Below are 15843 nucleotides of genomic sequence, written 5' to 3' on the forward strand. Positions count from 1 at the left end.
GCATCTACTTAGTGGAGTCAAGCAATCTTGAAGATTATCATGTAACTCTCAGTCATTTCTCAGTCAAATACCCCTATTTAATCACCTGCAGTATTGTGGCAGGAAAATACTTGTTTATGTTCTTCCCTAGTTGAAAGTTTTCATTAAGAGTATTTCATTCATCTAGGATACCTGGTGTATGTTGTAGTGGACAGAAATGTGATGTGATAGTGAAGTGCCAGTCTTCTGCCTGAAGGCATACAAGATGTAATGCAGGGCTAAAGTAAAAGTGCATGTTGAGGCAATCTTGACATGGTGAAATGCTTACTGAAGCCAGAACTCTTCAGAATATGTGGTTAAAATCACAAAGAATTAAATCTGCTTTGTCTGGCTTTACGCTAGGAAATTCCAGGGTTTTGATAAACTCCAGGTTTGGATCCATCTGGTTTTTGGTTTTTTACTTTTTTTCTTCTGCGGTCAGAGACTAGGTAATGGAGGGAGAATGACCAAACAAATCAAGCATGCCAAGCAGGAATGCAGCTATTACTCACCTATTTCTCTGCAGGTGAGGATTTCCAGCTCCAGGAGAGCAACATTTTGCTGCCAAACAAGTCGATCTTTGAAGCATCTGAAATTAATTTAGCTCTTGACACAGTTCCCTAAAAGTTTGCTCTTCTCCGTTACATGGAAATAAAAAAAATAGGAAAATGTATCAACATCAATTTGCACTAGCCACCAGGAAAAAAAGGTGTGTCGAAGGCTTTAGCAGAATGTGTTTTATATGGAACTGAAACAACAGAAATGAGTGCATGACGTGGCTATAATTGGACTCTGCCAATGTAAATACCCAGGAAGATGTTTCTAGATCTGTGTGCTATTGCTGTCACCTGCAAACATGGGAATATTTTGGTCGGTTGCCACAGCTGCTTCTCTCACTTCCTGAATGTTATAGGTGAGGCTGTTGTGCACAATGGCTCTGTCCTGCCTATCTGCAATATCACAGACGGTCTGCCAATCTCACACTGTTCTTCCAGCAGACGGTGGCGCGAGGTGAAGCTCTGAAAGAATTAATCTCTTAAAATAAAAGAAAAAAAGTATCTTCTACCTGTTTTGAAGACGACACCTAGTTATCAACTCCTGACATTGGTGTAGGAGAGTAGTCATTGTTGGGTGCTTGCAATGTCCAGGGCTCCTAATGCAGTAATTAGTGTTCTTTTTTCAAGCAATTGTCTGTCTATCCACCTTTACTCTTGTATCCTTGGTCTTTTATCTTTTTGGGTTTGTTTGTGTTTTGCTTGTTTGTTTGTTTGCTGTTTTTTGGGTTGTGTTTGGGTTTTTTTGGTTTGTTCTGGTTTTGGCAGGCACTGAGCATCTTCCAGGCATTGAAAAACAGGAAATGAGAGGAAGAAGCTCAAGCCAGATGTTGGAGCTCAGGTGTGTAGACATGTAAAGCCATATTTTGGCAACTGTGTGCCCTGGTCTTTTGAGCTGCTCACCTATTGAACGCAGGCAAAGTCAGCTCCATGTGCTCAGCACCTCTGGAAGTTATTAGAAGGCGAGGTAATTTATAATTTCTGGCATCTCTGTTTAGTAGAGCATCACAACTGTGGTATTAGCTACTGGAACATTGACCACAAGAGGGTATGTGTGCTCCACAGTTGGAGTCATTCAGCCAATTGCTGAAAATAGCCTGGAAAAGCGCCTCTGTACCCGTGTGTGTGAGTAGTGCTTGAATCCCTTTCCTTGAAGCATGGCAAAAGCCATCGATGGCCCTTAAAGGCTGCTGTACAAAGAATGTTCTTGTGATCGCAGCTCTTTTAGCAGCGTTATTAAGAAATTTTTTTGGTAATCTGGACTTTCAGGTCAAAAATGGCTTTGGGGTGTGCAGCACAATAAAGTTTCCGCAAAAGTCTTCTATTGCAAAAATAAAATCAGACTTAATAATTGATTTTGCACCAGTCGGGTGTGATTTTACATGGATGAAAGCGTGCAGGAAGCAAATAAATAATTTATTACTATAAATTTTATTTCTAGCAAAGTAACTGAGAGTGAATATTAGAGAATATTTTGCATAATGTAGAAAAAGTTACTTTTAACATACCAAGCTTGCATCATGGTAGAATTATTGTTTGGACGGTGTTGCAGATTTCTGAAAGAAATGAAGCATCATATAGGGTGATTGAAATTTCACAAGTAGCAGCTCGGGATGACACCATTTTCTATTAAAGCAGGATTATGGTAATCTTGCTCATGAACCTATCAATCATTTCGCAGGGTGCATGTCTGACTAACTCAAATAATCAATTAGTCATTGCCAGAATTTCTTAGGGGGATAAATACAACAGTAACAGCACAGTTATTACCCATAGCAGTCTAAGGCAGCAGCATCATCTCAAAATGTCATTCCTTAGACGAATCTCATGAACTGCAAGTGCAGTGAAGGACAGGAATTGACTTTCCACTGAGGTCTTCAGTTCCCTTTGGAGAACAGTCATTGCTGCGTGACATGTAACAAATTAAGCAACTTTCCACAAGCATGAGGCAGCCTTACGTGTAAGTTCTGTATACGAAGGGAAAGCAAGAGACAGAAGTTTGTTTCTTGCATTCTTCTGCTTGCTCTTTGTGGCCACGCTCTGTTTTGAGCTGTGTTTGCGTCTACCGAACTCTGTGTTCGTGAAGGGTCTGTGACTGTTGCTGAACATGTAGCTGACTCAACAGACACGTGTGCTCCTTCACCATGAGCATTTGGACATGCCTTGTCTGGTATCCAGATGTCGGATGGTACCAGCTCTCCAGCCCGAGATGGTTGGGAGAGGGAGCAATCAGAGGGGGACAGGAGTGAACTGGGAGAGGAAAGATTGCTGCAGCATTGAAATGAGCATGGCATTTTTTAAATGAAAACAAGCTAAAGTATAAGTGTAAACATAAAGCAGACTAGATGGACTTATTACTGGAAAGGAAATTTAGCACAAAAGGCTTTCAGATTTTTTACACTTCCAGTGTCACCTCTGCAGGACCTCTAAACATTTTACATTAAAGGGCTTAACAAAGCTTCCAAATGTGTCTTTCCAGGTCTGTAGGAAATGAAATGAACAGTTCGGTTGGAAGGGACCTACAATTGTCATCTAGTTCAGAGCTGGGGCTCTGGAGGTTGGAGGAGACTGAGGGCTGACCTCATTCTATGGGGATCAATATGGAGAGGGGCAGTGTCAGGAGGATGGAGCCAGGCTCTTCTGGGTGACAACCAGTGACAGGACAAGGGGAATGGGTTCAAGCTGGAACACAGGAGGTTCCACTTAAATTTGAGAAGAAACTTCTTGATGGTGAGGGTGCCAGAGCCTGGCCCAGGCTGCCCAGGGAGGTTGTGGAGTCTCCTTCTCTGCAGACATTCCAACCCGCCTGGACACCTTCCTGTGTAACCTCAGCTGGGTGTTCCTGCTCCGGCGGGGGGATTGGGCTGGGTGAGCTTTTGAGGTCCCTTCCAACCCCTGACATTGTGTGATAAGGGGTGGGGGAAGCTTTTCCGTGCCCGCAGAGCTTGGGAGGGTGCGGATAGGGGCAGCATCTCCACGTCTGGCTGGAGGGGCCTAGCGCAGCGCGACCTGCAGCACCGGGCAGCGCCACGGGGCCCCGCCACCGCGCCGGGGCCGGGAAGGGAAAGGAAGGCGAGAGAAGGGAAGGCGAGGGAAGGGAAGGCGAGGGAAGGGAAGGGAGGGAAGAGAAGGCCGGCCAGGCCGCGCCGCGCCGCCGCCTCCCGCCGTGGCTGCGGTTGCCATGGCGACGGCCCGCCCCCGCTGACGCGCGCGGTGACGCGCGGTTGGTGGAGGAGGGCGGAGGGGGCGGGGCCGCGGGCCGCAGCGCGCCGCAGGCAGGCTCGCCTCGCCGCCGCTCGCCCCCCGCGCCCAGCATGGTGATGGCCGAGCCCCGGCGGCCCCCCCCGCTGCTGCCCCGCGGGCTCGGGCCCGTCCGCGTCGGCTTCTACGACATCGAGGGCACGCTGGGCAAAGGCAACTTTGCCGTGGTCAAGCTGGCGCGGCACCGCATCACGCGCAGCGAGGTGAGGCGAGCCGAGCCGAGCCGCGGCGGCTGCCCCTGCCCCGGCCTAGCCCGGCCGCGCCGCCGGGGCTGTCCCGGGCCCGCCGGGCCTCGCTGGGCCGGGCGTTGTGCGGCAGCGCTCGGGAGCCCGCAGGCGCGGGCGCCGCCGGGGTTCGGAGGGGCGCGGGGGGCGGCGGCCGGAGTGCTGCGGGGCGCTGCTGCGGCCGTCGGGGGGAGCCGGCCGGGGGGGCTCCGCTCGGAGGGGCGGCCGGCGGCGGGGGTTCCGGGTCCTCGCTAGCGGGGGCGGGCAGCTGGGCTGCGGAGCCGCGCTTTTACCGGGGGGTGGCCTGGGTGGCCCGGCGGGGCCGTGCAGCAGCGCCCTTGCAGGCTGCTTGCTCCTTTTGTCCCTTCCAGCGCTGGAACCTCCTCCTGTAGGGGAGGCGAGGGAGCTTTTTATTTCCTCGAGGTGCTCGGTTGCGGGCAGGCTTTGGAGCAGGAGCCCTGGCTGCCGTTCTTGTTTGTTTTCTTGCGTTCATCTTCCTGGCAGGGGCAGGGGTAATGTCTCGTAGTCCGGTGCCCCCGCGGCTCGGGCCACGGGCGCTGCGGGGCTGTCACAGTGGTGCTGCTCGGCGGAGAAGGGGGCAGGCAGCTCTGGGCTTAGGTGGTGAGTGCAGCCATCAGACAGTAATAAGTTTCTGCTAGCAGGGAGGATTCAAACCTAGTATTGTGCGTGCTTTCGTGTCCTGAATGTTTTACTGTTTCCTGACCTGGCCAATAAAGGCAGCTGAGCAGTCCTTCTATTTGCGTGATCTGTTTTGGCAAAGGAGCTTGTGTGTGTGAGTCCTTTATTCTTCAATACATCATCCTGGCAGTTAACCAGATCTAACCATTTGTAGTCTCTTTGTTTAACTACCCTACCACCATGTATATTACCTGGTGGTTACTAGCCTTTAGCTTGTTAAAATATTAAGCACTGCTTAAAACAAAAACGACTTTAAATCCGTGGATAAAATGTAGTCATGTTGGCTTTTTAAAACAGGGATCTGATGACACTAATGGCTTTGAAAGATCAGTTTCCCTTTATATTTTCTTATGTAGTTTTAGTTGCTACACCTAGAGGAAAGCTTTTTGTAAGTTTCTGTTGCCTTCCTGGTTTACTGAAGAAGAGCTTACTGTGCTGCTCTATACCAGACAAAAGTAAATAAAACATTCTCTGAAGTACAAAGTAAAAAAAAGACCTGCAATTATTCAGTTACTGTGGTCTCATGTGGCAAAATCATTCCTTACAAAATGAAAAATGCCTTTAGTTTGGACTTAAGGAAAACAAACCTGCAATGCTAACATTGTTCTGGCCATGCAAGGATAGATGATCTTTTCATCCCAAGTTTTAAAAGAAATTTCTCTTACTGTCTTATTTCTCAGGTTTCGTAATAAACTGTTAATTGTTTTTAAATCCTTCCTTGCTCTTACTGAAGTGCCAAAGCAAAACCTTGCAATGCTAGTGTTCTGTTCCCAAGTTTGATGCCGTGTGCCAAGCTTCTAAACGCTTCATGTGGAGATAGTAAGTTGTTGCTTACTACTTAGTTCTTGTTTCCTTGGCAGACTTTATGATGGGCATGAAAACTTTAATCTTTGTCATTTTAGAAATTATGTTTGCCTAGTATTGTTCAAAATAAAAAGGGTTACAGAAAACTTAGAGCGTAACAGGTCCCTAACTCTGATACGATTTTTCCATGTGTCCTAGGAAATTGCTAAATTCCAGTGCATTCTAATACAGTAATGAATTTCTTTAATTGGCTTTTGTCTTCTGATGAGCCTTGTGTCCAGTCTGAGGCCTTTTTATCTTCTGCGTGATTTTTACAGCAGATTTGCCCGTGTTGGAGATTTGTGTCAAGGTCTTTCATTTTTTTAGTACAGCTACATTGACTTTCTGCAGTAAGAGAGGCAAGAATGTTTATCTGGAACATAAGTGCGGAGTTAGTTGCTGGAAGTATTCACGTGGTCTTTGAGGAAGAGGAACCCTATTAAGATCACGTCTAGTGATGTCGGGGAAATGAATTCTAGCCAAATACTACTTCGAACAAACATCTCAGGTTCAAACCACCTCACTTCACGTAGCGTTGGTTCACAATGCACGTGAAGTGAAGTCCTGCTTATCCATGTTTCTAGATGGATGGCTGTTCATATTTCAAGCTTGTTCTGAATTATTGTTTGAATTTCTTGAGTTGCTAATTTCTCGCATTCTTCTGTGCCTTCATTAAGCTTCCAGTGGAAGAATATTCAGCTGATTAGGTGCTGGAAAGCCTGTACCTGTGTACCGTCAGGTCTGTACTGTGAGAAGGTGGGCACCGTGGTGCTGTTGAGACTTGCTCATAAAGCCCCTTTAGAAAGGACTGTTTCCTTATCTGAGTTTCTCTTGAGCCTCCCTACATAAAATGGTAACCTGAACCGAAAATAGTGAATATGGTTGCCATAACTTGTTAGCACGGTGAAAATAAAACGAAAGCTGGCATGAAGCAGAAGATGGATGTCGGACCAGGTAGTAGGTAGTGTATGCAACCAAACTCAGAAATAATACCTTGAATCCTGTATTAATGCGACGCTAAAATTGCATGACTAAATAGTCAGAAAAGTGTGAAAGCTAAGAAAAATGGTGGGATTGAGATGTGTTTGTAACGAAGGCAGTGTGCAACCCTCTCATGGCAGCCCACACAGGGTGCCCCGGCGGGGGCTACACGGTTAAATGTGACCTTTGCTTGTTGTTTGTTTGTTGCCATTTAGGTTAATGACGTGTGCTTTCCTGCCATGCAAATTTGTCCTGAGAAATCCCGTGATCTCAGAGTAGCTTTTGTTAATGAGGCATGCACAAATAAGCAAAATTTTTTTCCTCAGAAGAGGAGGAGACTAAGAAAAGAGAACAAAAGTAATCAGAAGCATAAAGTTCAAGAAGATGGATAATGCTTCAAGTGAAATATGGTGTGAAATAATGAGCAGTAATGAAAAGCTCTAAGAATAGGTGAAGGTACTACTTGGGAAAAAGTGATGTACTTTGAAGATGAAGGAAAGCCTTTGTGCATAGGCTATGTGTGAAAGAGTCGTGTTCCCCACCCACCCCCAAAACTCCGTAACTGATACCCCGTAAGGATTAGTCGCTTACAGAAGAATACCAGCCATTGCTCCTCGGATAGAAACGAAACCCTTCTGGCTGGTGTGCGCTTACGATTCACCGTTACGCTTTTAGCTGTCTGGTGTGCTACAGGTGGTTTGCGTTTTTCTCTGGAAATTAGCAGTTCCTAATACAAGATGTGATGCCGGTGTAGGTGTGAGTGCCTAACCTGAGCACTCGGGGTGCTGATTTAACTGCTTGCAGCCGTGGTCTCTCTAGATCTAGGGGGAGAGGAGGAAAACATCATCTGGAGGCAGACTGGGGACTCAGAGGTGTAACAAGTTGGGCACAATGTGCTGCCCTCTAAGGGAGGTTAATGCTTTTAATCCGTGATAACCAAACACTTTGCTGTTGCAAACTGGAGTTGCTCCAGATTGCAGGAAGCTTGTGTTTGTTATTTTTAATGCAGTCCGTGTACCTTTAGGAAGTGTTGTTTAACAACTCCAATCTGAACTGTAAGTTGCGTGAAACCTTAAAGCTTGCATTGACGTGGACAAGCCTCTTATTGTATGTTAACTTGTTAGACCATGTAGGGGGGGTGTTGTTGTTTCTGGTTTTGTTTGTTGGGTTTGTGTGATGTTTGGTTTTTATTATTTTTTAAATTTTTTTTAAAACTAGTCAGGTAACTAAATGCATAATTAAAACAATGAGAATTTGAAAGCCAGAGTAGCTGAAAAATAGAACATCATTCACCTTTTTTTGGCAAGCATTTCACCTTCACTGCTTGACAGTTTCAGTTCCCAGCTGTTAGATAAAGATCGAGTGAACTCCAGCTCTCTAGGCCTTTAGTAAAAGAGAGAAAGAAATGTGTGCTCTTCCTAATATTTTTTTAATTAAAATGAATCATGAAAGTTGCTAAGGTGTTTTGGAATATAAGTCTTTAAGCAGCAAAAACTGGTGATAAGGGAAGGAACAGGGTTTTTTTGGTTGTTTGAGGTATGTGCTAATACTATACATTTGTGTTTGGGATTTTTTTGTTTTGTTTTTTTTCCTTAGAAGTGATAACTCTTAAAAAAAAAAAAAAAAAAGCCAAAAGTAGAGTTGCAAAATTTGTGTAATCATCCTTAATTTGGCATCTGCCAAATTAAACTCAGTTTGCTTGTGCTGTGGTGATGAGCGACCATAGTAATGAGGATTCATTTCTGCGTGCAGTCTCTCTGCACTGCCTCCAAAAGATTAAAGCGATGTTCCAAAATCTCGGCAAGATGCTGGTAGTTGTTAGCAAGCTGTATATTCAGGAACAAAACACACTTTTCAGATAGGAAACTGTTCCTCGTCTTGAAGCAGCTTCTCCACCTCTAAGAATTATTTTCCTCTTTCCTGTCATCACGACACAGCTGAGATTACAGACAAAAGTGAGCTGTTGCTGTTGAATGCGCTGTTCCTTCTTGCATCATTAGGAAGAAGTTGCTGGATTTTAAGTATTTGCAAGTATTTTTTCTCAATCTTTTATGGCCCTGGCAAGATGCGTGAAAACTGAAGATTCAGAATAGACCGAGATATCTAATCTGCATTTGACTGTAGAAGCAGTGGTGCCAGCTGTTACTATGCTGCTTCTCCTATAGAGGCCTGACACAGTGTGCCCATATATAATATGCACATTGAGAGTCGTAGAAGGATTGGATATAGCAAAGTTTTTTCCTTCATGCAGGCATATGCTTTTACTTTGTGTTCAAAAGCCACTTAATAATACCAAATAACTCCATGTTGTAAGGCAAAAGATAGTTTGTAATATGGTGGTTTTTCAAAACTAAAAACTTATTTAAGCTGGAAATGTAGTTTGTTCTTCATTAGTTTGCATCTCTTCCTCTTGCCTCTCAAATGAGATTAAGTAGTGGAGAGCTGTGCTTAGAATTATTTCAGGTGTCTGAGAGACCAAACTAATGGGGTTATACAACACACGCTTTTATGGATATATTACTGATAGCTGTCAACTGAATGATCTAGCTAAAGAATCATAGAATAGTTTGGGTTCAAAGGGACCTTAAAAGGTCATCTAGTCCAACTCCCCCAGAAGTCTTGTTTGTCTTTTTTTGAACAGATTGCAGATGTAGTAGCTTTGAAGAGGTTATCAAGCAAAAGCATACTGAAATGAAGTCAATAAATAGTTAATTCAGAATTCAGGTGGGTCCATAATCAGCCTTGCTGGAGATAATGAGGTTCACCTCCTGTGGATTTTTGTCTCTGCATAGCAGCTGTGTCCTATAGTTCAATAGTTTGTGAAATGCAGTTATAATTGGAAGCATTTGTATGACTTGTGTTTGCTCCCGCTTCAGCATTAATAATGTGATAGTCAGGGTGAATAAACACCATGTATATATTCAATACTCTTTATTGTCATCCTTTGCATGGTTTTTACAGCAGCTATGTTTTTCTTTCTTCTTGGTTTAATTTTTAAAATATCTTCAGTTTGAAATTTTTAGTCTCCTAAGCAAGTGTAGGTATATGTAATTCACTTTGCAGGCATTGCCTAAAAACTAGGTCCATAGGACTGAGACCTGTTTTCTAAACTAAGATCTCAGTTTACAGCGTTTGACTGACAAAGATATTTGTACAGAGTTATTTCCCTGAACGGATGAACTTCGGATGTCCTTATGTAGTAGCGTATTAAGTATGGTTAAAATCAGCGTATAACAGTTGAAACTACATGGATCCACCATGGTTTGATTATTTGTGTTGAGCCAACAGTTCATCTTTTAAAATACGATTTTTCATTGGTGGGATTCAAATTGGCTCCTTTGAGTCCAGAAATGGACACCATTAGGCTTTTTAGGAAGATTTTTTTCTTTACAGTGCTGCTCCATGGAAGGTCCTCAGTTGTTTCCACCTGCTACTGATATAAGAGCATTTGACACTGGGGCTCATTGGAGCACTGGTCTCCATCACCTATTCTGTGTCTTCCATTTCTTGTAAAACTTTCTTTTTCTGACATGCTGATGTAGGGGATGGTCCTGCAGCCACTTAGTGGGACGACTGACATGTTTAATGTTGTGTGCTGTATTTTGAAGTGTGGGATCTGTATTTCTGAGCTGGAAGAAAGCTACCAGTTATCTGGGGTTGCCTTATTCTCTTTAGGATAAGGATCAACTAATCTCTCCTGCCATTTGTCTGCAGGTGGCAATAAAAATCATTGACAAATCTCAGCTGGATGTTGTGAATCTGGAGAAGATCTACCGAGAAGTGCAGATAATGAAAATGCTTGATCACCCACACATTATAAAGCTCTACCAGGTACGGTTAGTGGTGTTTCTCTTTTCCCTTCTCCCCATCTCCTGCTCCTGTATGAAGAGTGTGCTCTACACCAGGGACTTCTGGCAGATCGCTGTGACAAACTCAGCTTTTCTGGAATTGATTTGCATTGATAAGTATTTAACGTTTTTGAAAGTACATCGGTTGTGGTCTTTTTCATTCTATGGTATCAGTTGGGCTGGCTGTGTTAGATACTCAAGTGTACCTGAAATCTGCTTAAAATACACAGAAGGTTGTAAATTTTGTTAGTCCAAGAGCTGAGTTGGAAATACCCAGTGATGAGACTCTGTGATTAGACAAGGTATTATGTAAGCTAGAGCCGGGCAGGAATATTCAGCATAATGTGTCTACAGTGAACACTAGCTGGGAGGATCTGTGGGGATATAGTGGTTTTCTATAGTGGAGTCTCGGCTCAGAGGGCAGATTGAGGAGTACTTGTAGCCTTTTATCCAAAGATAAGACAAGAGATACGTAAAAGCAGATTCTGCAGCTGTACCTTTGATGTAAATGCATGCATCAGGCAAGAGTTTCCCAAACACTTGATCCTGAAGTGCATTTACTGGGAGATGGATAACTAGTTCTTTGGATTTATTTTTGTTGGAATCTTGCCGTTCACTCTGTGGATATGGACAAATTGGTATTTATCCTAAAGTGAATTATGTCTGTTGTAGAATGGAACGCATCCCTTTATAACATAAAGGATGAGTAATTATGGTGCAACAATGTGTATTTACATAAGAAATAAAGCTGCATTTGTGATAACACATACAATTGCAAGCAATGAAAACTTTTGAAAGGTTTTAACTTGTGACTTGTTTTAGTGTGCATAGTTTGTATAGTAAAATATAGGTTTGTTTTCTATTGTTTCTCTTCTGTTTCATTTTGTTTCTGCTAGCATACGGTGAAATGTTGGAGGCATTTCTGTTTCAGTTAACTCTTTTAGGGCTTTCCTGAGAAGATTCCCTTTGGGGTCTGTTTGTTAGTGTTCTGTTTAACAAAACACATGGTGCTTCTGAGATCCTCTCTTGCTTGTTTCAAATAAATCTAGCTCAACAAACAAATGAAGATTTGTGCATGCTGAAACCAAACTTTGAATTGACATCTCTAAAGGCATTGTGAGCGCAAGGACTTGGATCTATGGGGTTGGAGGTGTTCTACTGGATAAAGATGAAGATCCCAGTTTAGACTTGTTTAGCTTTAATTGCATCTTACAGGAGACTGGCATAGGAAGAAACTGCAAGATAACTGACTGGGCTGCCTTTTCCCAGCTCATATTGTGGCATTATGGAATTTTGAATTGTTATGTGAACTCTTCCTGTTCAAGGCCATGAGCAGCTCTTCATGGAAAATTTTCGAAGTCTTACCCTTACCCTCTTTCTTTTTTTCCTGTTTCTCTCCCTCTATTCTTTCCAGCCTCCCATGTTTTTGAATTGTGAGCTGTCTGTTCTTGTAATAGGGATGCTGGAACTTACCAGAAGAAAAAGCAGAAGCTGCTTAAAGTTTGTGGGTGTTTTTCTCTCCTTCCACCAGAGGATATATTGAGATGTGATAGTTCTGTAGCTATACTGTCCATCTGTACAATGAGATCCTGCGGTGTGGTGCTTTTACCTGAATTATGCCAGGTTTTAAGACCACTCATCTATTTTCCTTTCTATCGCTAGAGAACTGTTGGTAACAGGGGCTGCTCTTTTCCCCAGTCGTCTTTCCCATGTACCAGTCATGAGCATGGTAGAGAAGGTGAGCAAGGGAATTCCCGTAGGCCAATTCCCTACATGAAACTCTGTAAACTACCTGCTGAGGAAACCGATTATTTTGTTAGTCACTTGTGGCTGAGAATCCTATCCAGCTCCTCCTCTTTACACTGGCTTTATGAAGTATTTAAAGCTTATCCTTGTGATTAGCATCCAATTGCTCCCCTTGAAATTGTTGATGTAACTTGAAGACACAAAGTGAAAGGTAGCGATAACTGTATGTGCAAGGCAAAGACTTGTATCTTTACCTAAGAGAACAACGACAAGTGTCCATTTGGGTGTTTGTTTACTTTTTGCTCTTCCAGCAAACAATCTCGTGTGTTTTCTCTATCAACAGGTGATGGAGACCAAAAGCATGTTGTACCTTGTGACCGAATTTGCCAAAAATGGAGAAATTTTTGGTAAGGAAGAGAATATTTTCATGTTCAACATCTTAATGTTAACTTCTGGAGTTTGTCAATTGTATTTATCTTGCACAAGGATCCCTTTTTGCATAGTATGTCAGTCTCCTTTATTTGTCAAAAAAATGTGCAGTAACCGTTAGTTTCTGATTTTAGAATTAAGAACTTTAGGGAACACTGTTACAGTGAACAGTGGCATAAGAAGAAAGTTAAAAATTACTGATATTCTTTTAACAGAATGCATAGTTTGTTAAACTGAACAGTGCAGGATAAACTCATCTCAGCTGACGGCATTGACTCGAGATGAAAAACTATATTTAAGTGTTCAGTCTGGTAACAGCAGCCCAAACAGTATTTCAGGTGAACTGAAGAATCTGTTTCTTATGCAGTTATGTACTGACTTATCAGGCATGATTTTTTAATATGTTTTCAGGAGGAGCATGGTGGGTAGGAGGGAATGTCAGGCTGACTTGGAGTAACACTCACAATAAAAATTTTAAGTTGTCTGTGTTGACCTGCACGCTGAAATTCCCATTAATGCTTGTTCTTCAGCTCAAACGCATCACTGAAGTAGGACTTCAGTGTGAAATACGATTATTTGTAATACTTCACAATACAACTTGGTTTGCAGTGCTCTTATTGGGCTAAAATAGAGATCTCATTCTACTTCTTGGGTAAAGTTATTTAAACTAGTGCAGGACAGTTGTAGTATATAAATATTCTGAGCAGAAAACACACTTGCTCATCTGTCTTTTAGTGTACATGAACATCTGTCTTTTAGTCTACAGAACCGTAGAGAATCCCCTGGTATTCTAATGGACCAGAAGAACTGAGGAAGCTTACTAAATTTTAAAAGCTTCTGCTGATGATTTTGTAAAAGGTAATTTATGAAGTGGCTGCGCATCAGCCTTTACTCTTCCCGAAGGCTGTGGAGCGAATAGTAGAAGTGATTCCACAGTCCTGAGGCTCGTGTTCTAACACTGAAGGCGATTCCTGCATTCCATCTCCCTTCTTGATTGCGGTAATGGGCACATAAAAACATCATCTACATAGGTGTAAACATGACCTTATGGCAACCAGGTTGTAGCCCTGAACTCGGCTTCAGTGTAGCCTGAATAACCGTCGTAACTCTTAAGTCAGACTTATGGCATCTGCAGTGCCATTATCAGTAATCTCTAGGGCATCTTGTTTTCTGTGATTGTGCTGTGGATACGTGTCCCAAGTTACTGTTTGAGATTTTTGAAGCTATTGAGGCTAGGGTAGCAGTGAAGTCCCCTCAAGGAGGGATAGGCTGAATTTGTTCCCAGAACTAGCTATGTATAGAAGTGCTCCTTTTTAGGCCACGGAGGAGAAACATGTGAAATGTGATGCTAAGTAGTTAAATGCATTTCATTTTGACCTGTTATTGCCTTCAACTTTAAAATATGCATTAATGATCAAAGTAAAATGCTTTTTTCAGCTCCTGCGCATGTGACAAAAAATTTGGGTGAGCCTGCGTTCCAGGATGATAAAATACCAAGAATGTTACTCCCGTTTCTGTATACAGCCTGTTAGCATAGGTCTGTTTTGGGGTCTGGTAACCTTTGAATACCTTGTGCATGTCTCAGGAACGTGGGTTTAGTTGTTTGGGTTTGGTTTTTGTGTTGCGTTTTTTCTCCGAAGGAACAGCGTGTTTTGCTTTACACTGATTACCATCTGGCAACACTGAATAAGAAAGAGGATTCTGTTTTTCTCACCACCTAAGCTGCTGTTCTCAAACCAGTGTTGGTCTTGAAGCCCAGCCATGAGTTGCAGGCTGGCCTACAAGTTTTTGTTGGGTTTTTTCCTTCTGAAATCTTTCAGTTCATCTTATTACTTGCCTTGGGGACTACAACATTGGAGGTTGCTTATCTTGCAAGATTTGTGTGCGGACTTGCGTAAGTGATTAGCATAAGCCAAAAAATCTATCTCAAAATTACCTTTGTATCTACCACAGGTTAAGTTTGTGTATTTTGTGTTGTTTTAGGGTTGCATATATGAAACATTCTAAGTACTCAGTCAAGATTCTATAACTGTTAAGTTGCATTTACATGACCAGACTGGTTGTTTTTTTTGCTACTTTATGTAAGAAAGCGAGGTGGTCATAGGGAAAAATAACAGAAGGCAAAAAATATAACATTTTAATCAGCATCGCTAGAGATTCCAGAAGTAACTTTGACTCTTTTTGCCTTATTTGTCTTGGCTTTAATGCGTATCATTTCCTGTAAATGTTTGACTTAAACTCCTAATTCATTCTGAAGAAGCAAAACCTTTTGGGCTCCGAGACTTACCCTGTTTGCAGATCCTTTAATGCATGTTTCAGACACAGTTTAGCCAAATCTTAGACCTGTTTTTTTCATGAAAATAATTAAGGAATCTTCGTGTTATTAGAGACTTAATATTTCCGTACGGGTTTTTTCTAAATATTTTTTCTGATTTATTGGAACGATTTCTCAGAGTGGCTTTTATAATTAAGCACGGGATATTCTGCTGTTGTATCTATTTGTCACTGTTACATATGCTTTTAGAGGAGGAATTGGAAACGAGGTAATGTCAGAAACATGTTATAATTTCAGAGGGGGAGAAAAAGGTCTCTTCTGATTTTTCTGCAGGCTCTCAGACAGAATGTGCTACAACACTAAGTGCTGGGTGAAACGCACACGTTCACTGCCTAGCAGTACATAATAACCACTTTGGTTTAAGCTTGAATGGGACCTGGGACAATGGGTTTATTTTCCATGAATGAGTCTAACATGTCCTAGTGGAGTAACACAAAGGAATAGAAAAATATCTGAGAAGCAGAGCTGTTGTCAAAGGTAAAGAAAATCTTTTTAGCTGGAGTATTTCATACGTAACAGGTACTGTTGCTTTCTTTAGGAACTGGACTGAGGTGTTAAAGTAACAACTCTTCTTGCTTAATAAAAGCCGATTTCATGAGTTTTATGCTTGATACCCAGGCACTTCATTTTCGCGTGCGTTTTAGCTGTAATAATAAAATAGGAGCTGCTGAGGAAGTTTCTCTGAAACCGTCAGTCAACATCACCAGGCGGAATGAACTCGGAGGGCAATGGAATACAGTTCAGTGTGTAGAGTGCCTGGTGATTGGAGCGCTGAAGAGGTGGAGCCTGCCTCATCTTTAATTTTTACACTGGTGGGGGGATGGATTTCGTGGAGATGGAACTCAAATGTTCAAAGTCCCTTCTTGTTGTCTGGGTTGTCTCCCTCTCTCACCCCTTTAAGTCCT

At 42.7% G+C, this 15843-nt stretch overlaps 1 protein-coding gene across 3 annotated transcripts in view; it reads left to right on the top strand.

Annotated features, from left to right (window-relative positions):
- The first annotated feature begins 3854 nt into the window (after positions 1 to 3854).
- Positions 3855 to 15843, top strand: part of SIK2 (salt inducible kinase 2) — a 43630-nt gene continuing 31641 nt past the window's right edge. For all 3 annotated transcript variants that reach the window (XM_065651911.1, XM_065651912.1, XM_065651913.1), the window contains exons 1-3: positions 3855 to 4036; positions 10295 to 10411; positions 12518 to 12581. In XM_065651911.1, coding sequence (XP_065507983.1) covers positions 3887 to 4036; positions 10295 to 10411; positions 12518 to 12581 — 331 coding nt within the window. In that variant the 5' untranslated portion in view covers positions 3855 to 3886. The remainder of the gene's footprint in view (positions 4037 to 10294; positions 10412 to 12517; positions 12582 to 15843) is intronic.

Source organism: Caloenas nicobarica, chromosome 26, assembly GCF_036013445.1.
Source record: "Caloenas nicobarica isolate bCalNic1 chromosome 26, bCalNic1.hap1, whole genome shotgun sequence".
In the NCBI taxonomy this organism is placed as follows: domain Eukaryota; kingdom Metazoa; phylum Chordata; class Aves; order Columbiformes; family Columbidae; genus Caloenas; species Caloenas nicobarica.